This window comes from Anolis carolinensis, chromosome 4 (genome assembly GCF_035594765.1).
Source record: "Anolis carolinensis isolate JA03-04 chromosome 4, rAnoCar3.1.pri, whole genome shotgun sequence".
Lineage (NCBI taxonomy): Eukaryota > Metazoa > Chordata > Lepidosauria > Squamata > Dactyloidae > Anolis > Anolis carolinensis.
The window spans coordinates 29,177,973-29,204,494 of record NC_085844.1 but is presented as its reverse complement, the minus strand read 5'-3'; the positions used below and the strand labels follow the sequence as shown (position 1 = coordinate 29,204,494).

The window sequence follows — 26,522 nt, the reverse complement described above, 5'->3', positions numbered from 1 at the left end:
ATCCCTGGTGTGTCAATCATTTTGAATAATTAGGCACTTCTTTATGTTTGAAACTTAACATAAACTACATTCCAGAGTGTCCCCAAGCTTCCTCAGTAGTCATTTTTATTTACCAGTTTGACCATTTAAAAAAATGGGGTAGAAGAACAATATAAATAGTCACAATGCGATAATTACCCCGATAATTGCTTTTAGCATAATCTGATTTAGGACATTCTGGCTGGAATCCTGTTGGATGAGTAGACTAGTGTATAAATAGAGGTACAAGCTGCTGCGCTTTTTCAAGCATTGTGTTAAGTCCAGCTGTTAATGCATCCAGTTGTTGTGCAAATGCACACACACCAAGGCAACCTCACAGGGATGGCTACCTGGACTGCCACAACTCAGGCATTTCCCAGGCCAGGCCAGCCACAATGCCTCTCAGGAATCCCTCCCCAAGAGAAACATTATTTGGGCCTATATCACCCAAAGCAAGAGGAGGGAGGAAGAAGCAGGACAGAGGGGTTTACAGACTGCTCCCCCAATTTAGCTAATGGGACTTCTTGTGCTTCCATTGAACCTACCCCTTCTCTCACTACTACATCATCTGTTCTTAAAATAGCACAGGCTTTGTAAAAGTGGTTGTATGTTTGTTGCAATTTTTAAAAAATTGCAAGCATGGAGCTTTCCAATTCATCTGCCATCCTAACAGCTGCATAGAACAGTCATGGGCAACTTTAGCAAGGGCAGGAAAGTTACTTTTTTGTCCCCTCCCCCCCCCCCCCCCACACACACACACACATATAGCAATTTAAACAAAACAAATTACTGTGAAACAGAATGAAGGGAGGCTGTGATCCTTTTAAAAGGTGAACCACGGCTTTCAGGAGAAGTAATGCGCCATTTCAAAAACAAGAAAAGATCCAACCTGGGCTACAGAATCAGCTGTGGGGGCCATTTAGGCCATGCCTTATTTGCCCATAGAGTTGATGCATAGTTGTTTGGGCCAGGGATGTCAAACACTTTTCAACTGAGGGCCACATCAGTCGTCATCGTCCTCCTCCTCCTCTTCTCATTATAGTTGCCTTCAAAGGGTTATTTGTAATTGTATAAATTGTATAAATGTAACTATATTGCCCTAGTATTGAAGACTCATGGGCTTTGCGTTTAACATGTGTGGTTTAGGTTCAGCAGCTGCCTCTTGGTTTCAGAATATGCCTTGGAATAAAGGAATGAGCTCTCCAAATTCTGAATTTCCCCATGGTTTTTCAACAGCGTTGCAAGAAGATAACATTAAACTTGTCATGCAACCTGCCATGTTTGATTTGTAGAGCGAGCAATTAGCTTAGATTTAAGGTTCACACATCCTTGAGTCAATCTGTCTCAGTGACTGTGTTAATAATCAGTGAAGTGTATTAATTAACAAAGGAAGGCATTGCCAGGAAGGGGGACCAGACTGACATTTTCCCTCTGCTTCAGTGCTGTGAAATGAAGACAACTACCTTTCTGTAAAAGCAGATATGTGTTCAGTTCACAACAAAACAAAAAGTGATCAAAATATAATTTTCAGCACAAGGACAGAATATTGTTTAAAGAAGCCAAAGGCATTGTTGCATAACATTTATCTCCAATCTGTTGTGTGCCATCTGGTGGGATTAATCAATCGGAATACTTCAGTGCAATTGCAGATGAAGAAAAAGTCTTGCATGTAGCCAGCAAAAAATAAATTCATGGAGAAGAGTATATTTGTCATGGTTTACACCTCTGTGAATTTGACAGCAATGCCAAGGAATTAATACTATTTTCAGAATATTGGGTGGGGGGGGGGGGGGGAATTATTTATCTCACTGTCCTTTCTAAAAGATAATAGAGCATGTAGGTTTAATAAGAAAGTGGAGGGAGTATAGAACTATTGGTATATGGCTATATGAGTCTCTCTGGGTTATGACATTGCTCTGGTTCCTATCCTGTCAAATAAGAAGATGATGCTTGTATCTATAATGGGATATCACAGATATCCAGTCTTTTTCCAAGAAATATAAAATCAGACACATTTTTATTTTCATAGCAGTTTTGCATGGGGGAGGGCTTAGCTAGGATTAATCGCATCTCCCTTTATAGAGCAACTTGGACACTGCGGTCATCAGAGGAGGTCCTGCTCTTGGTCCCACCCCCATCTCAAGCAGCTGGTGGGAATGAGAGAAAGGGCCTTCTCCATGATTGCCCCCACCTCTGGAGCTCCTTCCTTTTAAGATTGGAATCCATCCAGAGTCCCTTCAGGAGATAGGGCAGAATATAAATAATAATAATAATTATTATTATTATTATTATTATTATTATTATTATTATTATTATTATTATTATTATTATTATTAGCCTGATATGGTGTGACATAGGGTTGGTAGCTGAAGGGGAGTCTGAACCAGGGCAAGCCCTGCTGTACTCTGCCATTTTAATCATTACACCACACACATACACCAAACTGTACCTCAATCTTTACAACCTGAGAAACATTTAAGAACCTTTTAAAAGCTTAAATCAAGAGTAAATTTGTATTTATTTTATTGGAATTTCTTCAATTATCTTTCTAATGATGCTAAAGTTCTAATATGGGCCGTCACACCACAACAGCCATCTTCTGCTGTCCCATTATCTAAGGGCTTGGGAAATATTTCATTCAAACATGAGTAGTTTTTGAAAAGCTGTAACTAGGATTTCAAAATTGTTTCAATGTTAGATGCCAATAACTTAATTTTGTATGGATTATCATCTTTCACTATTGTAACTAATGATGTGATCTCTTCAGTAACTATGGTATTTAATTCAATGAATTCATTTTAGAAAATGTTCTTAAGTAATAGACAAGCATGAATACATTTCTGAGCAGAATCTAGTTCTGCACACCAAATGCCATGTAACTTGAGCATCTGCCCTTTCAGGGTTTCTGCTAATGGAGTATCCGTAGTTGGTAGCTGGATTTATGAATTTTGACTGAGGGTTCTCTATTTACTTGTGTTTTAATGGCCAGTATCTCTGTTTGTTTCCTAACCTACTGACTTGTCAAACCAGGTACTAAAATTTAGTTTCCCTAGCCAGGTTATCTTGCTTTGTAAAAATGGGGTATACCTAAAAGTTGGGGTTGGGCAAAAATCCATCTCAAAACCACAACTAGATATGAAATCATTGGGTAAGGCCAAATGATCTTGTCTACCTCGTGAAACTGCTGTGAGGTTTAAAATGAATAAATATGCTAATCTTGACATGAATGTGTCAGTGTCACCTCAAGCCAAAAGGATGACTAGTTTCTGTGAGCCAGAAAGCAGGAAGAATGATCCAAGTGGTTTCAAATAAAAAAAATTACAGGATATTATATGTATATGTATATTACGGTCAATAACCAGCACCACAGAACAAGATGATGCCGCTTCTTAAAAGGAAGGGGACACCAAAGCAGTTTTGAACCAAGGGTTTTACTCTCTTTGATGGGTGGGATTTGACTGTTGGCCAGTGGGAGATATACACACATTCTTCTCTCTTTGCCGTTGTGAGGCAGAGGGTGCCATTATCTTGTTATTGTAACATGTGGTTTCTGCAGATGCATTGATAAGCAGGGACAGGTCATGCAGGTACAGAAACTAACTGGATACACCCTGTTATCCGTTGAGGATCAAGCCCCTGAAAACAATCTTGTTTACATGAATACAGTTTTGCTTGCATGGGTTGCTTCACTGGCCAACACCCATTTTGGTGCCTAAACTGTTAGACCTGGGTATATTATGATTCCAAAAATGACACAAGTTTTCCTCTATCGGGTCAATTTTTTGAGATACAGATCATATGCCATATACCAGTCTTCATCTGCTCTCCCATAGAAAATCACGAAAATCTAAGAAACTAGATCTGATACAATCTATATGATTCAAATAACCCAAAGAACAGGACTAAAAATAAAGCACCAAGAAAAAAAATGTTGTGTTGTGTTATTGAATGGTGATCTGAAAGCATATCTTCCCAGTTCAGCTCTCAAATATATATCCAAGTAATAAACAAACAATCACATCTTGTATCTGTATGTACAATATTAAAAAAACAAGTGAGCATATATATGTGTGCATGTCAGGAAAACTCGTGATTACTAACAATATACATTTTGATTTTTCACAGCCAGCTAACTTTCCCTACAAGGAAGAAATTATGTCCATGAATTCCACCTGCTTAGTTGTGATTATTCTTCTTTTTATAAGTATCACATTGGCTTTCAAGGTAAGCATTTCTCTGTCAAGATCAAGATGCGAAATTGGTTTGAATGTTTTCATTTATGTTCCACACAATAGTTTTTGTGAGATGGAGAAAACTGTGAAAGGAGAAAGACATAAAGTGAATGTTACTTAAAAACTAGCATGGCTAACCGTTGGCTTGATTCCGTAGGACATTGAAAGCCAGGCATTGATACATGCCTCAATGAATCAAATGTATTTCACTCTATGATCAGCAGATACTGTTTGGACTACAACTCACAGAATCCACCTGAGGCCAATTGTTGTTGTGTATCTACAAGTCTTTACCAATTTATAGCAACCCAAAGGGAAGCCTTCCATTGAGCTTTCTTGGCAAGTTTTTTTTGGGGAGGGGGTAGCCTTTGCCTACTCTGAAGTTGAGAGAGTGTAACTAGTCCAGTTCATCCATGGTTTCCATGGCAGTACACAACACATCTACATACTAGAGGTTTCTGTGCTTTGGTTCAGATAGGATGAGCATAATTTCCTTTTACATTGAACTAGCTGTATGAGCCTTGGGCTTACTTGCTCCTCTTTGTCTCTCTTCTTATAGGGCCACAGGGAGGTAACTGGAAGCTTGCATAAATACAAAGCAACATTTTCATAGACTTTGTACTGCCCAGTGTATTCACCTTAAATTATTTATATTGAAAGGAGATGGAGAGTAAACACATAATTTGAAAGGTTTGTTCAGACACAGAAGTATATGCACAGCTTCTAAAATTTTCTTCTTGTCTGTCAGGATTCTCCCTCTAAATAGCATATGCTAGACTGCTATAGAGGATACTTTTAAAGTGCAATAGCCTTGAATTTCATAAAGTTTCTAAATGCTTCCAATAATGAGTTATAGCAGATCTTCATTGTGCATGAGATATTTCCTACCGCTTGTAAAAAGTTCATTTGGACTACAAATCCCAAAACCCCCAGCAAGCACTGGCAGTGTAAAAGCTATGTACAGTAAATGGATATGGAAGATTTCTTGAAGTTGTAGTTTTAAAAAACTTTGCCAAGGTTTGGGTTTGCGATGTAGCTTTTCAAACTGGAGCTGTGGGATACTGTCTTGAAGCAAAAATGTTATGATGGAAGGATGGCCAGCAAAAAAGATTAGAACATGGGATGGAACAGGTTGTCTTGTGGTGGGGCACAAAATATTTACCTTTCTTTAAGCCACTATCTTTTTTTCCCAGTCAGAGAGAAAGCCCCAGTTTCCTTAACGGTGGCTGGAGACCAATGATAGTTATATATATGTTGTCATGTAGATTCCATATAGTGAGCCACTAACTATGATCCTGAAGTTAGCTAATCAAGTAGAGTTGGATTTAAGTCCCATTTACTTCATGAGAATTAAGCTGAATTAAACAATTTTTCTGGTTGTACACTTCAAGCTGAAAGTAGGTCAGGATTATCTCATTTATTGGACTAACCTTTTGTTTTTGAAGATGAAAAGGATCTTCCAAAAAGCAACAATGGGGGAAAGCCAAAGCTGTTTTTTATGATGGAAAGATGGAATTTAGCCTACATGGTTGTTAAAATGCCTGTATCACTTTCATGGCTCTTATTAAGTGATAAAATACACATTTATTGCATAAGCCCATCAGTTCTGGTATTCTAATTTCAAATTTATTTGGTTTTACATAAAGCCTAAACCCCGAATTTATTAGATGAATGCAAACTGAATGCAACTGCACATATATCTAGTGGACAATTATCACTCATCATTGGTAGACACAGAAGCAAACAGCTACACACCTAGTAGCCAATGAGTCGCCTATGGGAATCCTATAGGCAGGATCTGACTGTAGTCAACAAGTGATACAAAAAGGCTTTGGAACCTCTTGCCAGGATTCATGACCATCCAGAATTCACTTATGAGAGAGGCTCCCTTTCATGTACCAACAAATATGTAACTTCACTAGATATACCAGCCAAAATATTCTAAATGTTACTGCATTTCAACCTCTCTCTGTAGTCTTACAGTCTGGTTGCTTTCATTTTTAAAAAGTAAAGAAAGCAGTAGTTTGATATATTTTGATGACTTTGTAATTAAACATATATCATTAATTACTGTCATGGAAGCTATTAGAACAAAAGTTGTAAATAAATGGATAGTTATTTGTAAATAGAAAGAGGAACTATTTTACAACTTATTTTTTTGCCTCCCACCCCACACCAGTACTCTGAGCTTTTCTCTTTCACAAATGCTTTCATTTCATTCTTTACTCAACTGAATTTTTAATCTGACAGTTGAGATTGGTTTTCATGTTTTTGCATGCCTTTTTAATTTCTCAAGATGTGTTTGGACCCCAACATTTGTCACAATGGAATAAGGCAGTATAACCATCTATCTGTCCAAATTGTGGCCATGGTACCTCCTAAATAGGATTAGCTTTCTTTGCAACCGTATTGCATTGCTGACTCATTCCATTTATGGTGAGGTATAATCTACAGCTCATTTTCTCAGCAGATCTATTTTTAAGCCATTTACAAATCCGTCCCCCCCCCCCCCCCCCATGTCATACACACTTTATTCTTGCTTTTCGATTTTATTCCTTCCTAACTTCACTCAATTTTCTTCCATCAGCAAATGTCATAAAAGCCTGTACACTACAAACTTTTTTTTGACTGAGTGGAATTTCTCAGTCATTAGGTGCTCCTGCTTTTGGGGTAAGAAGAATTCATATGTCTGAACAGGAACAAAAGACAACCACCCTCTTTAAACCATGTCTGTATTGCCTATAGGAAAGGTAAATTTTAATTTTGCCACTGTGTATGAGCCAACTAGTGAATCCCTGTTCTATGTTAGTATCCTTTTAAAGCCTTATAAAATCAAACCACTGGATCCTATTAATCTTTGGCAGGCAACAGGCACTCCTTTGTGGTTTCCTGTACATGAAGAGCTTTTCATGTTTGGCCATTTTGACTTTCTTCTGCTGCATTCTTTTTTTGTTGTTATTGTAATTTATCCACCAGATTGCATTTGCTTAAATCAAAATGAAATTACTTCCCCTTTCTTTCTACCCTTTGCATTTATTCTCAAAACAAAGAAGTAATCCATGTCTTATTAATCTTATACTCATCGTGACAATACAGTAATTTTAAAACGTGGAAAAGCAGGATAAGTATTTTTGTTTAAAAAGAGATGGCTTTGGAGTTAAATCCTGTAACTTTTAAACTCTGATCCAAGGCTTTTCCTTCACTCCCTGAAGAGAGAGCAGGAAAGTTTATTTTAGAATGGAATGTACAGACAATGCACACACATATTCATTTTTTGAAAAAGACAACTCAAAGAACCTGATTATGTTGAAGCTTCACATTCTTACTTTTATGTCACATTAAAGGGGCCATTTCACATTAAAGGGATGGCTCGATACCATTAACTTATATATTAGTGTTCCTAAACAGGTTGTTTGAGCCATGGCTGCTATGACTTTCAATCGAAAGACAAAAGTAGGATATTCATAAATGTAATAATAATAATAATAATAATAATAATAATAATAATAATAATAATAATAATACAAACCCAGCATCTCACTGCACATCAGCTGAGATCTGTAGCTTCTACTTTCAATTTCAAACCAACCTAAGCACCCTGTAAACTGAAGGAAGTATGGTTAATTTTAACCAAAGGTGGGAATTTTGCCACCCTTGGACTGCAGCTTCTAGCAACCCCAAACCAACATAAACAATGAAAAGAAATACTGAGGGCTGTAGTTCAGCAATATCAGAAAAGGTACACAATTCTGATTCTAATTCTCATTCAAACAAACCCAAATCCAACTGTATTTGATTTTCTGTATTATGATCTGAATCAGTTGCGAGCAACTGTGAGCCTCTTAGGAAACTTTGAGGGACTTCACCCCAACCCAACTAAAAAAAACCAAGCATTTTTGCCCCGAAATGTCCTCCCCACACACCCTCTATTTATTTATTTCCATCATTTCTACCCCGCCCTTCTCACCCGAGGGGACTCAGGGCGGCTTACAAAAATAGCAATTAATGCCAATACACCAATATACAGTAAAATAACATTAAAACAGTTAGGAACATTAAAACTCTAGGAACAATGAGGACATTTTCACTACATTTTATCCCTCCCTTGCCCCCATCCTTGGCCATTGTAGTCCCAGCAAAGGCCATTTTAACAAGATGTGCTCAGAACCTTAAGGTTTTTTTTAAAGCTTTCTCTGGACCTAAAACAGTGTGGATCCACATCCTTTAAAACTTGTTCAAAATGTGCTCTAAAAAGACATTGTGGGACAAAAAAAACCCTGTTAATTTCCTGAAAACTACAAAAAGAGCCCTGGAGAAGTATACATGGCCTACATTTTGCCAGCACCTGATCTAGTAGATTATAAAACAGTGGTTCTCACATTTTGATCATCTAGATGCTTTGTTCTTCATGTTTTTGGGATATAAATATAGTAAATAAATGAATCTCTCAGAATCTATTATCATTGGCCAACCTGGTTTCAGTTTCTGGTAGCTGAAGTCTGAAAGGCTAAAGGTTACCTGGAATACTGAGGTTTGAGAACCATTGTTATAGAGCACTTTGTACACCAAAAGGTGGAGGTGGGTTACAACATTTTTAAATTCTATCTATCTATATATTCTGGTTTCATGTGTTAAAAACATTTCACATGCATTATTAAGCTATGGCCTTTTACAATACTCTTATAAGGCAAAGAGTGCATAAATGGTTCCCTGCAGAAGCCTGTTATGTATAATCCTTGATCCTGCCCCCAAAACATCTCCACCAGTGTCTGCTTCAATATTGCTGAAACATCTCCCTCTGCCAGTGGCTCCAGTGTAGAAGTTATTGATATTTCCACATTACTCAAGAGAACATGCATACTCAGTATTGTTGGTCAGAGTCACAGGAGGTTTTAGCCTTCCTCTTGCTCAAATAATTCCAAACCAACGTTTTCTTCCTCTGTGTGGATTTGAATAATTATATATTTGCATAGGTCTCAACTGAATGCTGACTGCAGTCTTCTGGGAGAGAGTGGGGTGCCTGACACCAAATTTAAGAAGAGAACTCCTCCTCCAGCTGTTTCCTCTGGTTATTATTCTTATCCCCAATATTGCAGATAATGTGACTGAGACTAAGAGAGTTTTGTCCAAACGCTACCTAAGAGATAATATTCAAAGGAGGAATTTCCTGATTCATTGCTTAGTTTTTGAGCTACTGTGATATAACAGTCCTTTTTAAAGAGGGAACTGGAAGAATTAGCTTCCCATTCTATTTAGTGAAGTGTATATTTGGGCCATTTTGAAAATGCATTCCTGTGTTTTTGTTTTGTTGAGAGAGAAAGGTATGTACTGTAAAATAGGTCAGTGACTCAGTCCGATGAGAGGGGAAAGGCTTTTAAGGACAAATCCGTAGGAAAAGTGCTGGGCAACATGAATTTCCATTACAACATCTGTGTGTGTGTGTGTGTGTATATATGTGCACACGTGTATGTGTGTGTGCGAGAAAGAAAATAGAGTGACACACAGAGACTGACTCTTTCCAAGATACTTTGGCCAGCAGTCCAGACTTTCATTGCTCATATTCCCACATTCATGTGGGTGATTATTTTGGCAGCTGCTTGCCTGATGTGGGCAAACTGGCGACCACTTTGTTTAGGAAACTCCCTGAGCCTGGCTAATGGGAGCAACTTCCACTTTAGAAAACAACACACTTTGGGCACTTAGCCAAAAACTACTGATGGGTACACTGCAGTCTTGCAACTCCAGCCACAAAGGATTAAGAATGTTTGCAGGTTTCTATAATTTGAAATAACAATTTGGAATTTTACTCTAATACGTCAGATCAACAACAGCTTAGGCTTAAACTCCCTATAGCCCCTGTTATCATCTTAATTTACATTTCTTCAGAGAAATGCTAAAGGGAAATAGATTTGGAGTTTGTGAACTGTGCATTTTTTCATTTGGAAGCATTTATTTAAAAAGTTGTAAGATCTAGCTATTGCAGCTTTTGCGTTTAAAAGCTAATGTCACAAAATTTGTTAAGCCTTATAATAAGTCTGCCTGTTGAATTAACCCAACAAAAATAATAACACCTTGTCTGTCCATGGATAGGAAATGTGCATGTAATAATCCAACCGAGGTTCATTGAAGGGTGTTTCTCGTAAGAAGTAAGACTTTCATATCTGCCTGTTTTGACTACTGGGCACCCATCTTTTTCCTCTTCACCTTACAGTCTTCAGTGGAACTGCTCTTGTATTTTTTCCCCAAAGCACTGCATTCATTGCCACACTTTTAGGAAGAAGAAGGTGATGAGTTGATAATTTTGCCAGCAGCAGCCTATTGATACTGTACACAGCAGACTATTGTGTGTGAATCCGTTTCTCTTTAGCTTGAAAATCAACATGAAATTGGACTGCTTGCACTGGACAGCACCCTCCTCATTGTGTTGCCCTGAAGATGTTTGGATTTTAGACCCCTTACATCACTATTCACAACTACACTGGCAATGTCTAAGACAGTTTTTAGTCCAGTACCTCTAAAGGGCACACATTGTGGAAAGCTAAAATACAACTTAGGGGAAAGATTGGTGCTTCCAGAATGTCTCAGCCACTTTTATAACACAAGACTGTGTGTTTTCTTTACAGCATTCAACCTTAATAGCCTAGTCAAATAGTATGTTATTTTCAGCCAGTGGCAGCTGGTGGCTCTACTCTCAGTGGGTTTGTGTATCTACCCTGGGTTTTAGACTGAACTTCAAAGGAGCTGTCCGGGTATCCCCAAAATAGATTCAAGACACTTGGATAGCTTTTCTTATTATCAGAATACAATCCAGAACAGATTTACTGCTCCACTGTCAAGGAAGCTACAAACTTGTCACTGCTTTCAGCTGACAAAAATCTGTGCCTGATAGGTTGCTAGGTGAATCTGCTCTTTGGTACCACAAAGATCTCTGCCTTACTGCAAGACTAGCATTTTTTTTAAAAAATGATGGGGATTTTATTCTTTAGAATAAGGAGAAAACCGTTTCTTAGACATCACGTAACATGCCATGCCATAGTAAATAAATGTAATAAAGTAACTATTACAAATTTGACATGTTTTCTCTTCCTCTTTGGTAGGCTTATCTGATCAGCTGTGTATGGAACTGTTACCGATACATTAACAACAGAAACAACTCTGATGTCCTGGTCTACATTACTACTAATGACACAGCGGTAAGCATGAGGAGACTGAACAGGGCTCTGTGGGCATGTGATTGTGAGGCCTGCTTCGTCTTCTGTGAAATCAACCATGCTCAATTGTAAAACTATTAACCTAGCACTGCTATCTTGGTGGGAGCCACTTCCTAGAAGTGATCCATGTGAACATCATGTGCAAAGGGGGTATGTTGGGGTTCTTCGTGCAGATTCCTGGTAAGAAGTAAAAGCTCCCAGCCAAATCGGCCATTATTTTTTCTTCACTAACCTGGATAGCTTTAAAATTTGTTTAGACAAATTCATCCAGGTACAGCTATCATAGGCTGTCACCCATAGTCCCCAGAATACTGTCTTTAACTGTGTGAAAAGCCTTTTGACTTTGGGCAGAGTTTGTAGTAGCAGCACTGGTGACTGCTGGAAACAGGATGTTGTCTTAAGTGGACATTGATCAGAACCTACTGAAAACCTTGGAATGAAAACACAACAATCCATAACCCACAAAGTAGTAATACCTTTATTGACCATCCAAAATACAAAAAAATGCATCATGCAAGTTTAGAAGTTCCACTGGGTTCTTTGTCAAGCAAAAAATGTTTTTAAGAAATCATACAGGAAAAGACACATAATGGTGGTAGAATCGCAGGCCTACATTTTGCCCTAGAATTGTAATTCAGTTGTTCTGCAAGGATCTCAATGCAAGCAAAAATCACTCCCTTTCTTGGCCATGTGGACCAGGGGAAAGGGCGATAAAAGACAGGTAGTAAGATTTGAACTCAGTTAGCAACAGAAAAGTAAATTCCCTTGATATTTGAGGACTGAGACTTAATTTTGTGATTTTACCTCCAACAAAGGTAAAACTCTGTCATTTGAACTACAATTGGCAAGTCTCATTTATCAACTAAAAGTTTTTCCAGATGTAACAGATTTCTTGAAAATTCAATGTTTTCTGGCTAAGAAAGGAGCAGTTTTGCACAGGACAACAGCACCCTGTATTTCAAGAGAAATTACTTCTCTGTCACTAATGAAGTTGAAGTCTTTATGGCCCTTTGTCCCTCGTCTCCTATGGTCAAAAAGGAGACTTTTTTTCTAGACATCATGACTTTTACGGACAACAATAGAACATAGAATCAATTTTTGATTCTTCTGCTTCCTCCCAAGTCCTCATTGTTCAAAACACTTTCTCTTCTCAAAGAAAGTGCAACAATGATAACAACCTATCCCCAAATACTGAAATATTTTGCCATGTAATAAAGCATTGTTAGCAAACTGGAGCACTTTGTTTTTCCAAGGATCTATGGCTGTCCAGACCCAAATGAAATGTATTGGACAAATCTAAGACAGACATCCTTCCACAATCTCTGCTCTTAGTGAGTCTCTGAAAGCCAATTTCTTCAATATATCTTCCTAATGAGTCCCAGACAAAGTTTCTTATATATGACATATGCTTTATGTGGTTTCAGCTACCAGATGTAAGCTCTGTACATAAATACAACCCTTTAATTTTTCTTAAAACTAATAAATAGCTTCTATAATTGGAATCTCTCTCTCTCTCTCTCTCTCACACACACACACCATATATACAGCCAATGTACACAAATGTTCTTAGGAAAGTTTTGGCAGTGTAGGGAATGAAAGCCTATAAATTATCTTGGGGTGGACCAGATTCCATCTGTAACCATGATGTGTTGGATTCTAATGAGAATACTCATAGATAAACTTTTAGGTTGCTTCCTGCTCATATCAGGGGAGAGGAACCCTGGAAACTGCTTCTTCTTGACAGGTGATAAGAATAAATAATTGTGCTGTGCCTAATCAGTGAGTTTCAGATAGAATGTCTAGTCCTTGTTCTGAAACACGCAGCAATGTTTGTATTGCAAAAATGTGGTGCTTTTCAAACTGCTTGATATGGCAATTTCCCCCACTGTGATTAGTACCATATTAAGAACATACAGTAGAGTCTCACTTATCCAACGTTCTGGATTATCCAACACATTTTTGTAGTCAATGTTTTCAATATATCGTGATATTTTGGTGCTAAATTCATAAATACAGTAATTACTACATAGCATTACTGCAGATTGAACTACTTTTTCTGCCAAATTTGTTGTATAACATGATGTTTTTGTGCTTAATTTGTAAAATCATAACCTAATTTGATGTTTAATAGGCTTTTCCTTAATCTCTCCTTATTATCCAACATATTCGCTTATCCAACGTTCTGCCGGCCCGTTTACGTTGGATAAGCGAGACTCTACTGTATTTGCAAAGTCTCCTGGAAACATGCAGCTGAGAGTTCACAGAACTGCACCGTAACCCACCACTTTGGAGCACTGAAGTGGGGGCATGTACGTAACAGGAGCACATGAAAGGCAAATCACAGAGACTCTGGATTGTTCAAAGGTCTACTGTTGTGGGCAACTGCATCATAATCATTTTCCTTGATAGAATCATATAGTTGGAAGAGACCACAAGAGCCATCCAGTCCAACTTCCTGCCATGCAGAAGCACACACGCAAAGCACTCCTAACAAATGGCCATCCAGCCTCTGTTTAAAAAGCTCCAGAGAAGGAGACTCCAACACACTCCAAGGCAGCATATTCAACTGCTTAACAGTTCTTCCCATCAGGAAGAATCATGTCTATTACATTGGATGAGCAACTGTAAAGGACATGGGGGTAGTTTTCAGCCCTCACAGCACACCTCTCCCCTAAAATTATCCAAAAGTTCACCCAAAACAATACTAGAAGTAACTACTGGTTTCTATTGTTGTTATGTTGGGCTGGGAGGGATAAGGTTTTCAGAATGGTATTTTACCAGTTTGGGAGTTGTTTATCAATCAATGGAGGGGACTTGAGGGATGTGGGGCTGCCAAAAACCTGCAACCTATACTTCCCACTCTTGCTTTATTCTGTATGTCAGAATGCTTCAGACTAATTGTACAAAACACAGTTTGAAAATACCAAATTCTAATATTTCAATTAGCCACAAATACTTAGAGCTATATGAATATAATTAAGTTACATTTTGAAAGTAATTTAGCAGTCAGGAGTGAAGTTACTTTATTGGTGTGACTAGTAGTCCTTTCTGGGTTTTTTCCAGCAATTACTTCTAAATAGCATTTTCAGGGGAATTTTTGCAGGAATTTTACAAGTAGTATGCCATTCATTTACAGTTTTGAAGGTTGTCCTCTCAAAAAAATGTGATGGAAAAGGTGACAGAACAATAACAAACAGCTAATGAGTTGTTTTAAAACCACGTTGTTGTCAAGTTATAGCAATGGATTATTTGTCAGTAACTGTACTGATTAATGGAATGACTTGTTTTTAAGAAGTAACTCACTGCTCTCTGGTAGCTATCTTTGGCTTTTCAGAAGGCGTTGGGTTTTAGTTTTCCCTTCCCACTGAGCTACTGATCTTTCTAACTTTCTAACTGGTAGGTCCACCTAGATTTCTGGTTAGCCCCCTTTCTAAGTCTTGTTGACTAAAATTCCATAGAGTGAGTATGTAATCTTTGATATACAACATAGAAATAGTGGACATTTTGAAGGAAACATGCCTTCTAGCTTTGGAAGAAAAAGACTTTTAAAAATGTAAAACTATGAACAGGGTGCGGTTTATGTTCTTTTAAAGTGTGGCTGGACTTCTGGAGGGCATCATGCTTCTTTCTGGCATAAACAAACCAATATATGGTAGACTTCTGGGAGCCACACAAATGGATGAAGGGCCTCTGGGCCATGTGTTGTCCAGCTGTTTGCTAAATCTCTAAGCAGACAAATGCAAGGTACATATTGGCTACCCACCACTGTCCTGCTCACTTCAAAGGATCAGTCTGAACGCAGATCAGAGATAGCTGCTCTCAAATCCAATCTTTATTGAAGAACACATGACTTTGGAAAAGTCAGGAATGACTCAATGTTTACATACAACTATTTTTATAACTTTTAATGCTACGTAACACCACACGTAAATATCATCATCAAGTCCCACCCCCAATATCACATTACTACCATTTTCACACACTAGACCAATTATAATTGTTTATACTTTCGGCCCCAAGTTCCCAGGCATATTCTATCTTCTTCTGCCAGGTGCTCCTGGGATTGTTTATGTTATGACTCCCAGTTACAGGGCTGAATTACCAAAGCCCTGTAACTGGGTTCCATGACATGGTGCCCTCCTTTTCTTCGTCCTCCTCTTCGGTTCTTCTTTCATCACAAGCCTGAAACAAAACAATAATTCTATGTGTCCATTTTGTCCAAAGTACCCATGTATTTTTTCAGTAAGCTACGATGGAATACAGGGTGTATTTTCCCTAAACTTTTTGGCAATGCCAACTGGAAAGTCACCTCGTTGATAACACCCTGTATTCTAAATGGTCCAATATATTTAGGGCCCAATTTTTTCGAAGGTAGCCCCAGTTTGATGTTTTGGGTACTTAGCCACACTAAATCTCCTTTCTCCAATTTATCACCTTCCACCCTCTTTCTGTCTGCGAATACTTTATACTTTTTATGTGCTTCTTTTAAGGATGCAGTCACTTGACTCCAGCATTCCATCATTTGCGCTTTCCATTTCCCTGCCTCTGTTCCCTCATTCTCTGTCCATCTTGGCAGCTGGGGCAGAGGCTGTATTTCATACCCGTAAACTACTTCAAAGGGGGTTTTATTTGTTGCTGAATGTATAGTCGAATTAAAAGCTAGTTCTGCAAAAGCCAACCACCGAGACCAGTCATTTTGTCTCATGTTAGAGTACATTCGAAGGAACTGCCCAAGTGTCTGCTGAGTCCGTTCTACCGCCCCATTTGTCATGGGGTGAAAAGCAGAACTTAAACTCCTTTCTGCTCCTAGCATTTCCAGGAATTTTTCCCAAAATTTTGCTGTGAATTGTACTCCTCTGTCACTGACCACTCTACTGGGACATCCATGCAGTTTGTAAATGTGGTTTATGTACAATTCAGCTAGTTTCTCGGCTGATGGTAGTTTCGTCAGTGCTATAAAGTGGGCCTGTTTAGAAAACAGGTCCAATACTGTCCAAATATAACGATGTCCTTTGCTAACCGGTAGTTCCCCCACAAAGTCCATAGCTACACATTCCCAAGGTCTGGTAGGTTCTGCTACTGTTTGTAATAATCCCATTGGCTTCCCTCCTCTCGATTTATTTCTGGCACAATCATCACATTGAACAACATAATTTTTTATGTCCTTCCTCATCCCTGGCCACCAGCAATGTTTTGCTATTGCTTTTGTTGTTTTTGTAATTCCTGTATGACCAGCGCTCTGGTTGTTGTGAAAACGATGCAAAATCTTGATCCTTAATGTTGCTGGGATATACAGTTTCTTGTTCACAAACCAAAATCCCCCCTTCTGCTCCCCCTGTTCTGCATTGGATGCGATCCACTGGTCTCCTTCATAAGACTGTTTCAGCTCGTTTCCCCAATTATCTTTTCCGTCGAGTTCAACCATAGCAGTGTTCTCCTTTTGGGTTTGTGCTCTTGTTCTGACAGCTAAGCCCCATTGTTTGTCAGAGAATATTGTTCCCTCTTTTGCTGTGGGTATTCCTTCGTGTTGAGGCATGCGTGAAAGAGCATCTGCCAAGACATTCTGCTTCCCTTGAAAAAACTTTAATTGGAAATCGAACCTGCTGAAGTATTGTGCCCATCTAATCTGTTTGGGGGACAATTTTCGAGGGGACTTTAAATACTGGAGGTTCTTATGGTCAGACCAAATTTCAAATGGGATTCCGCTTCCTTCGAGAAAGTGTCGCCAGCATTCTAAGGCTTTTAATATGGCTAGTGCCTCTTTTTCCCAGATCGGCCAACATTTTTCAGTTTCGCTGAACTTCCGGGACAAATATCCACAGGGTTTTAAGTTCCCATTTTGATCCTTTTGCAATAGTACTGCCCCATACGCACAGTCTGAGGCATCGCAATGGATTATGAAAGGGCTCCTGATATCGGGGTGTTTTAGAATGGGTCCTTCTGTGAAGCATTCTTTTAGGGTTTCAAATGCCTTTTGGCATTCTGGCGTCCAACTTAGTTTGGCGCCAGGAGCTTTTACTTTTGCTGTCTCTCCTTTCCCTTTTGTTTTTAAAAGTTCAGTAAGGGGTGCGGTTATTTGCGCGAAGCCTTTTATGAAGGATCTATAAAAATTTGCAAACCCCAGAAACGATTGCAATTGCCTCCTTGTTTGAGGCACTCCCCATTCTTTTACATCTGATACTTTAGCTGGATCCATAGCTAACCCTTCTGGAGATATCCGATACCCCAGAAAGTCAATTTGAGTTTTATTAAATTCACATTTGGACAGTTTTGCGTACAGCTTTGCTTCTCTTAGTCTCTGCAACACTTCCCGGACCAATTTCACGTGCTTTTCCTTATCTTCAGTCACAATCAAGATATCATCAAGAAATATGAATACCCCTCTGTACAACAATGGGTGCAGTATTTCATTTATAAGCTGCATAAAGCACCCGCCTCCATTTTTTAATCCGAAAGGTAAAATTTTATATTCAAAATGGCCGAATGCGCAGGAAAATGCAGTTTTCCAAGTATCCTCCGGTTTGATCCTTAATTTATGATATGCTTCAATTAAATCAAGTTTAGTAAATATGCTCCCTTTTTTCAATACGGTAATTAAATCCTTTACTAAGGGCATAGGGTATTTATTGTCCTTAGTAATTGCATTTAAATTTCGATAATCAATGCACAATCTTAGGGAGTTGTCTTTCTTTCTCCTGAATAACACTGGGGCCCCGAGAGGAGAATTGGATGGCTTAATGAAGCCCCGCGCCAGGTTTTTATCAATGTATTTCCTCAATTCCTCCTTCTCCTGCACAGACATGGGATACACTTTTGGTTTTGGTAAGTTTGCTCCGGGGGTTATTTCAATTTCTACTTCTATATTCCTTTTGGGAGGTAATTTACTTGCCTCTTTCTGATTGAACACATCCACAAAGTCTCTGTATTCAGGTGGCAATAGCAGTGGGTCTATTTCACCTTCTTCATCTCCCTCGTCCTCCTCTTCTGCAATCTTGCTTATCTCCCATTGCGTCTGCTGTTCTTTAAATGCTAGGCTCTTTCCTCTCCAATCTACTTCGGGATTTGCCTGTTCGAGCCATGGTATCCCCAATATTACGTGGTATGTGGCAATAGGGGCTATCACAAAGGATATTCTTCCTTCCCATTTGCCTATTTTACATGGGACCTCCCGTATTTCCTTTGTAGATACTTCCCCAGTAGCAACTGATCCGTCTAGCTGCGAAAACGCAATTGGGGAGTCAAGCGCCATCTGCTGGCATTTCAACGCTCCTGCTAACTCTGGAGTTATAATATTCCTGGAACAACCACAATCCACAAATGCCTTGCAGGTGGCCCGATTCTCTAGCCCCGAGAGGCAGATTGGCACTACTATCATGCGTTTGTCCCGACTCACCAATTTTTCTGAAGATTCTGGGGCTTGCACCTCCTCCTCCGCACGCCTCCCGGTTGCTGGCTTGGGCTTTGAGGGTTTTGGCGGCTCCCCCTTCCGTGCCCAGCATTCTGCTGCTCGATGGCCCGTCTTCCCACATACAAAGCATCCCGGTTTAGGTTTGTTGTCGTCTCCTCTGGAGGGAATCCCCGGCCTCCCTCCGGGTCTTTCCTGCTTCCTCGTTTCTCCTCGACCTCTCGCCACCGGTCTTTGCTGGCCGCCGCTGCTCCTGAAGCGCTTTACTTGGGCCAGGGTGGATTCAACGCGCCCCGCTAGTTGAATCCATCCCTGGAGCGTTTCGGGGTCATCTCTGTGCGCTGCCCAGCTGAAAATCTCGGGGCGTAGTCCCTCTTTAAATAATTCCACTTTGGTCACTTCAGACCACTCTGGTACCCTTTCCGCGAGGTGGAGGAATTCCTCTGCGTACTCGGGTACCGTTTTGTCCCTCTGCTTTATTCCTTTCAGCTGGTCTCGAGCCCTCAATTGCTCTAGCCGGTCTCTGAACCGGTTTTCCAGTGCGGCGAGGAAGCGGGGCACTGACCTCAGGCATGGGTCCTGTCTGGCATGTAGTTGCACATACCAGCTGGCCGCTCCTCTCTTTAGTGTGTTGCCGATGGCCCGAACCCTGCTTGCTTCGGAGGGGAATGTGTGTGCATTGTCTTCCATGTATCCCCTGATGCTAATTAGAAAAAAGTTCAGTTCGGCTGATTCCCCTCCGTATTCTAGCTTGAGATCTTCCCTTCTTGGCATCCATTCAGCGGCCCGTTGATGCTGTCTGGGAGGCATGGGGAAGGGTTGCATCGGGTTTCCTTGGATCACGCCGCGCCCCACTCCGGTGGTCATTCTGCGCGGCTCCCGAAATCCTGCCGCCGCTGTCGGCCCTTCCCCCCATCCGCATACTGGCCTCGCTGTAGCCCCCGCATCTCGCCTTTCCCCGTCGTACGGCACATCCTCCTCCTCTTCCTGGATCTCCTGCTCCTCTCCGCCTTCGTCTGCTAATCCACTGGACCCGATCCCTGGCCCCAGTGGTCTTTCCACCCCGACGCCCATCCGGGGGGTTGGGAGCTCTGTTGGAGATGGCGGCCTCAGAGTTCCCAGAGCTCGCTGGCGCTCCACTTCGCGTGCCATTCTGTCTCTGAACTCCAGCTCCTGCCAATATTCCTCGTCTCCCTCGTCCCTTGCCGCCGCGGGACTCTGCGTTGAAGCTCGCTGTCCCCTCTGGCTCCAATCGCCTCCTTTGCTTGGCTCTCTCTCGGCGCCATATCGGATGTGCTCTTTTTGGAGATTCTCTTCCAATATTGGCACTATTCTCCCCACGGTATCCGACAGCCTGGATAAATGAGTTTCCAGGATGGATAACCGCAGGGCCACGGTCTCCGGCATGCTTCCTCCAGATCCCCAACTGGTTTCTGCCGCCGCCGGAACACCTCTTCCCCCTCTGGGAATCCTCTGGGTCACGCCGTCCGGCTTGGGGTACCCCGTAGAGGAAGCTATGGCTTGCAATGTCTCTTCTGCCAACGGCAGAGCTCCCAGCGGAGGCCCCTTTGCTCCGTCATGGCTTTGATCTCCTTCCCTGCTCATTATCACTTCACTGCAAATTTGCAGGAGGGTGAGAACTGGATTCCTGACTTAATTGTCCTGCTCACTTCAAAGGATCAGTCTGAACGCAGATCAGAGATAGCTGCTCTCAAATCCAATCTTTATTGAAGAACACATGACTTTGGAAAAGTCAGGAATGACTCAATGTTTACATACAACTATTTTTATAACTTTTAATGCTACGTAACACCACACGTAAATATCATCATCAAGTCCCACCCCCAATATCACATTACTACCATTTTCACACACTAGACCAATTATAATTGTTTATACTTTCGGCCCCAAGTTCCCAGGCATATTCTATCTTCTTCTGCCAGGTGCTCCTGGGATTGTTTATGTTATGACTCCCAGTTACAGGGCTGAATTACCAAAGCCCTGTAACTGGGTTCCATGACACACCACCACCACCTGTGCTTATTTTCATTTCACAGTCCATCCGGGCTTTCATTAACTGCTAAATTTTCCCTGGCAGAAAAGCAGAGTAAAATACATTTTGGTCCACCTCTTATTTGTCTTCTGGTTCCTTGAATTCAGCGGCTCCTTTACTGTGCACTTATATGTTGGTGGTCTTTGGTAGTGTGCATATTCACACATGCAATATCATGATAGAGCTCTAGAGAGTGAATATAAGTCAAGTGGATTGTCAGGTTACAGACCTGGCCCCTTATTTTCCCTCTAAGCTAGCTGTTTGCTTCCTTACTATTCTTGGCAGAAGTGATTCTAGTTTTGCTGCTTATAACAGTTCTTCATAGATATGCCTGTGTGGAAGGAATGTTTCCCAAGGCAAAAGAGGACTAATGAATAAGTATTTGACAAATAAAAGCCCATGTACAGTATTTTTGAACTAAATCTGTCTGCTTGAGGTCCTCTGCACTTACATAGAAGGAGGAGATACTGAATAGCATTGACAGACTTGCAAGCCGCCCCTCCCATAGTGCCCTGTCTCCAAAGACCCTTCAAAACCAGGCCTTCCAGTAATAGGCATGTAGAAAACAATCATGTATTTCTTCTATTGCCATTGCTGCTTCCTCCCTACAAGAATTTGGTGAATGCCACATTGCACATACTGGACAAGGGCTATTGGCCAAGCATCCAAGCACTATAGGAGTCTGGCTTCTGCTTGAGGAGATATGGCAGCTCACTCACTTGTTAAATTTCTTGAAACTTTTGTATCCTTTTAGCACCCTGCTTTTTCCAGTTTGTGTTCACATCTGGTTAGGAAGAAATGTGACATCAACCCATTTAGTATGATTTTAGGGCCAAAGAAGGTGCTTATGAAGATCTGGCTCATGTATAATAGCAGTTTTTCCAACACTCATCTTTTTCATCATCTGCAGTTGTCTACAGATTCATTTATTTAAAGGAATGTTATTACTATGCATATGTCATCATTATGAGACTATGGTGTTTTCTAATCTTTCCTTTCGTCCTTCTCAGGTCCTGTTGCCACCATATGACGATCCTGCAAATGGTGCCACTAAGGATCCCCCACCACCGTATGTTTCTGCATGAACAGCAGCAAGTGTGAAACTCTACCTATAGCTTTACCCTCCAGAACATCTGAGCAATAGATTGTTTCCTTTTCAAGAGATGGATGTATACTCTCCCAGATTTATTTATTCCCATTTTGCTGTAGACAGTGAAATAAAATGTTGTTTGCCTAAAGCAGCATTGAACTGGCTTCTGAGAACCATTTTGATTTACCTGCTGAGCCATGTTATAGGGTTTTATTTTCATGTCTTCTCCTGCAAGTCTAGAAAAGATGTACTTTCTACTTCCAACAAATACAGATTGGGAAATATTTGGTTTTTGCTTTGTTCAGAACTTTTGAGCAATAGGAATCAGTTTCTAAAATAACCTTCATGCAACAGATTGTAAGTCTGGATTGTATCCAGTCTGTTATAAATGGACCTTTTTGCTCAATAACTGACTGAGCTCCAATATAATCTCCCTGTCAGAGAAAAGAAGTCTTTTCCCATTCCTTCCACCTCCTGAAGGCTCTCTTCCACAGATTTCCCTAGCCCTCCACAACAACTTTCCAGGGAACTGCAGAGAAAAGGATGAGTTCCTCCAATGAGAGAATCCATGAGTAAAGGCCTGGTGCTCACAGGAAATCTGGACTCAACCTTCAATTCCTACCCCTGCATTTTAAAACATAAAACCAATGGAGCAATATATGCTGGCAGACCATTGTTGATAAAAAAATTCTAGTAGTATTTCTGAACTGTATTTTTCATCACAGAATATGATTAATAATTCTAAGCAAAGTTCTCAGGTAAGATAATGAAAGCTTCAGTCTTCAAATCTCAGGCTAAATATGGTCAGATTTGAAGAAATGAATGTTCATTATTGCTACAGTGGAATTGTGTTAAAATATTTTAAACATTTAAAAATCTCTTTCCTTGAAAAAAAAATAGGCTTAGCAATTAAATTAAAAGACAAATTTACTACTTGCACTAAGCTTTAAGCAGAAATATGCTTTATCTGAGTGTCTAGTTACAGACTGGTTCTGGTCATTGAGTTATTTTATATACAGTAATATTCTAATATAAGAATTTGAGCCTTGAAACCAGCAAAATGTGGTTTTTCTAAGCATTTGGATCTATCTAAGCCATTACATTCCTGTGTTTCGGAGGACCATCTCCGGGATACATCAGCCTACAGACTTGCTTGCCCTTCCTTTTTGCTGTGATCTTTATTGGGGTCATCACAATTTTTGGAACAATGTCTACCAAATCTGGATCCTAGAGTCACTTGTTCTGGAGATTATAGAGCTGCATAAATATGGCTCTCTCAAGAACAGGGCTAGTACACCCTGTATCAGGACCAAACCCTCCAAAAACCGACAGGAGCTGCTTTGTCTTGGAGGGTTAGATCACAGGTGCACCTGACTTCACCCCCAGGGATCTGAGCTGCCCCAGGGCCTCACCCTGAGGAACTGTCCTTTAATAGAGCAAGGTGGCCCCAGAGAACACTTGTGTCATTACTATTTGGTGACTTGGCTGTATAAAGATTCTTGATACAACAAAGAAGTATTAATACTATTTCTTAGACTGTCTGTGGCCATTTTGTATTGGCTGCCATTATGCCACATTCCCTTAACATGAGATATCATGTACAAGATCATGGTCCTAGAAAGGAAACTTAAAAGCAGCTTTGAAAACTGAAAGAAGTAACAGCAGCAGATGGCACTGTCCGGTCTGCCTCAGGGACTAGGAGATTTGGATCCAGCATTAACCAGAACCCTTTTTAAAAAACAACTCTTTTCTACACTTGCATGTCTTACATTGGTCACTGTGCTGTATCTGCTGCAGGCCACTACAGTCACAATGTTTTACAGTATACCCATAAAATAGTTTACATTTACAAATTAAATGTGAAATGGAAGGGTTTGTCACACTCACTCTCCTGCCTTTTTCAGATTCTTGTCTGTTACACATACAAGCTCCAGGGGATTTGCCATGCAATGGCAAACTTGTTTGCTGCTATTTGAATGTATGTAATAGCCCTAGGATATGGCGTGACATGCAGAATGGGAAACATGTTAGCCAGAACATTGTATCTACCAGGTTGTCTAGATAGTAAATTTAAACCCCAACTATAAGAAATTAATTTGCAAGTGGGAAACAGCCACTGCCAGCATTTAATGTTAAATTATGTACTAGATGTAAATTATTTGAATCAATCTGAGCTCAAGTAGTTCATTTTACTGTTTTATTTTTTGCTGTCTGATATTCGTCTTTGTGACTATTTCTATTACTAATATCCAGCAGTTACAAACAATGGTCACAAACCACTTTTGAATCTGTTTGATTTCAATGGGAGTTAAATAAAGTGTTCAGCCTAACCCACTGAAATTGATGGTAATTTTAAAATGCCTAATTTTATATGGAATATTGTTCCCAGTGTGAATTAAGATCATGCCATCCATCCTTTTGAGTCATTTGGTGTGGTAAATGATAAATACCTCTTGAGTATCCAGAATGTGAATGTTTTGCCATAAGAGCTTGCTTGTAAATATAGCACTTTGGGGGGAATGTTATGTTAAGGTATAAAGCTACTGAGGCAAACCCTTTCTTTCAGAGGGAGCCGTCAGGATATAACTCAGAACTTGGCCATCCAGGCTGAGGGGTACTGAGGCCATAATCCAAAAAATAATGTTTCCAAATTTTTCTTCATGTTTGACAGAAAAAAAATATCCTGCTGTCTGTTTTAATGTAAGAATAGTGCATCCTTGTTTTTGCATTTAAAACCGTTGTAGTAAGTTAATGCCCAAGCCTGTTATTTACTACTGCTACAATTATTACTACTACTACTAATGATAATGATAATAATAATACTTAGCATTTATATAGGACTTTCAATACATTTCACAGTCATTATTATGGAAGTTTTCAACAACCCTGTGGGATAAGTTAGTATGATATCCAAGTTGCCATTATGGGGCTATGTTTGAGTGTGGCTTGGCCTGTGGTTACCTAATAAGTTCAATGCAGAATCAACATTCAGGACTTCCCTTATTTGGCTCAAATTACATGGGATTTCAGTTCATTCTGTGTGAACAAGCTTAACCAGCCCACTTATAATTTAAAGGGGAAAAAAGCCACAGAATCCTGATTTGGCATATTTTCCAAATCCATAGATAGGGAGTCCTTGCCAATTTTCTGTTGAACATTGGCTGCTTTTATGCCTACAATTTCAGGGGCTAGAAGCAGCTAGGTTAGTGATGACTAAGAACTCTGCTGATCATTTCCCTTCCTGCCTGGCTGCTCAAGTTGTCTGGCGTAGGTCAAAAAACTCACATTGCAGATTACTTTAGAGAGTTATGGGGAGCCTGCGGCACACCAGTTCCTATTATTCTGGATGCCTCTTCCCGTTCCTTTGTTTGGCCTGTGAGTAAAATGTACTCTTGCTGTTAACTGCTACCTAGAGTCTCCAACACAGTGGCAGAGCACATGGGCCAAGATCCTACATTGAAATTGGGTGGCATAAATCCCCACAAGTGAAGTTAAGCATTGATTGTAAAATTTAAATTAAGGTCTTTTGTGGAATGGCAATATTGTGCAACGAACTAAACAACCAAAAGTGTGCTACTGCTAATTTCAGAAGGAATGGATCGGTATCAGCTAATGTTCATATATAGTATGTTCAACTCCACTTCTGGGGGCGTTGAACTACCGTTCTCAAGATCAGCTTCCCAATTAGTCATGCTGTCTAAGAAATTCTGAGAGTTGTGCACCCAAAAAGAAACTTTTTCCAACTCTGCATTGAGTAAAACTATGGTTGTTTACAGACTAGGCAATAACGTGTCCCATAATATGTGCTCACGCCCTTACTTTGGCATGTTACCTCAATGAGTTTAGGTAGATTTGTATTTGTTTGCTTGTTTTGCAAGGCAACATGTATTCTGGAATAGGCCTCACAGTCATGCTGAATTCTAGACTTTTCTTTAATTTTGGTTTGCTTGGATTGGGTGTGCTGCTGCTAGCCTTTGCTTTTGTTGAACTACTTAATTTTGTGGCATTTTAAAATGTCTGTATGGAAATAAGTTATTGTACATATTTCTCATTCGATTCTTACGTGTAAACAAAGCTATCTAATAAAAGGGTTATTTCCTCATGCCTGTGATTATTCATTCTTTGTGCATTGTTTCACTAAGAGGTTTTTTAATAAATTCCTCCATTTGAGATTTACATTAAAATGTTATAAATGTGTCAGTTGTTTCACAGTTAAGATATACCCGCCCCCCCAGTATGTCCTTCCTAGATGTAAAAGAAGTCTAACTTGGACTGTACTCCTTCTCATGGAAATGAAAGCTGAGAACACTTGCAGAACTCTCACAAGGAATATAAGGGTCCAATGTGTACCGCCATCATCATCATCATTATTATTATTATTATTATTATTATTATTATTATTATTATTATTATTATTATTATTATTATGTCGCTTTTCTCTCCTAAAAGAGACTATGCAGAAAGCATCTATAACTGAGCAGTTGTAGGACAATGCTCAGGATCTGTGTTTTCA

At 39.9% G+C, this 26,522-nt stretch overlaps 2 protein-coding genes across 3 annotated transcripts in view; one reads left to right on the top strand and one right to left on the bottom strand.

Annotated features, from left to right (window-relative positions):
- laptm4b (lysosomal protein transmembrane 4 beta) overlaps positions 1–26,111 on the top strand; it is a 61,960-nt gene extending 35,849 nt beyond the window's left edge. For both annotated transcript variants that reach the window (XM_003219520.4, XM_062980155.1), the window contains exons 5-7: positions 4,144–4,242; positions 11,348–11,443; positions 21,930–26,111. In XM_003219520.4, coding sequence (XP_003219568.3) covers positions 4,144–4,242; positions 11,348–11,443; positions 21,930–22,004 — 270 coding nt within the window. In that variant the 3' untranslated portion in view covers positions 22,005–26,111. The remainder of the gene's footprint in view (positions 1–4,143; positions 4,243–11,347; positions 11,444–21,929) is intronic.
- On the bottom strand, positions 15,274–20,890 carry LOC134298816 (uncharacterized). Its single transcript, XM_062980153.1, has 2 exons — positions 18,855–20,890; positions 15,274–15,643 (listed from the first exon to the last, which is right to left on the bottom strand). Exons 1-2 carry the CDS (start codon positions 20,469–20,471, stop codon positions 15,560–15,562), a joined length of 1,701 nt encoding a protein of 566 aa, XP_062836223.1. The 5' UTR covers positions 20,472–20,890; the 3' UTR covers positions 15,274–15,559.
- Positions 26,112–26,522: the final 411 nt, after the last annotated feature.

Excerpts from the sequence above, each read along its gene's own strand:
- LOC134298816 (XM_062980153.1), bottom strand. The coding sequence starts at position 20,471 with ATGAGCAGGGAAGGAGATCAAAGCCATGACGGAGCAAAGGGGCCTCCG. Across the intron at positions 15,644-18,854 it reads CAGAATCTTCAGAAAAATTG|GCTTGTGATGAAAGAAGAAC; the intron begins GTGAGTCGGGAC and ends GTTTTGTTTCAG.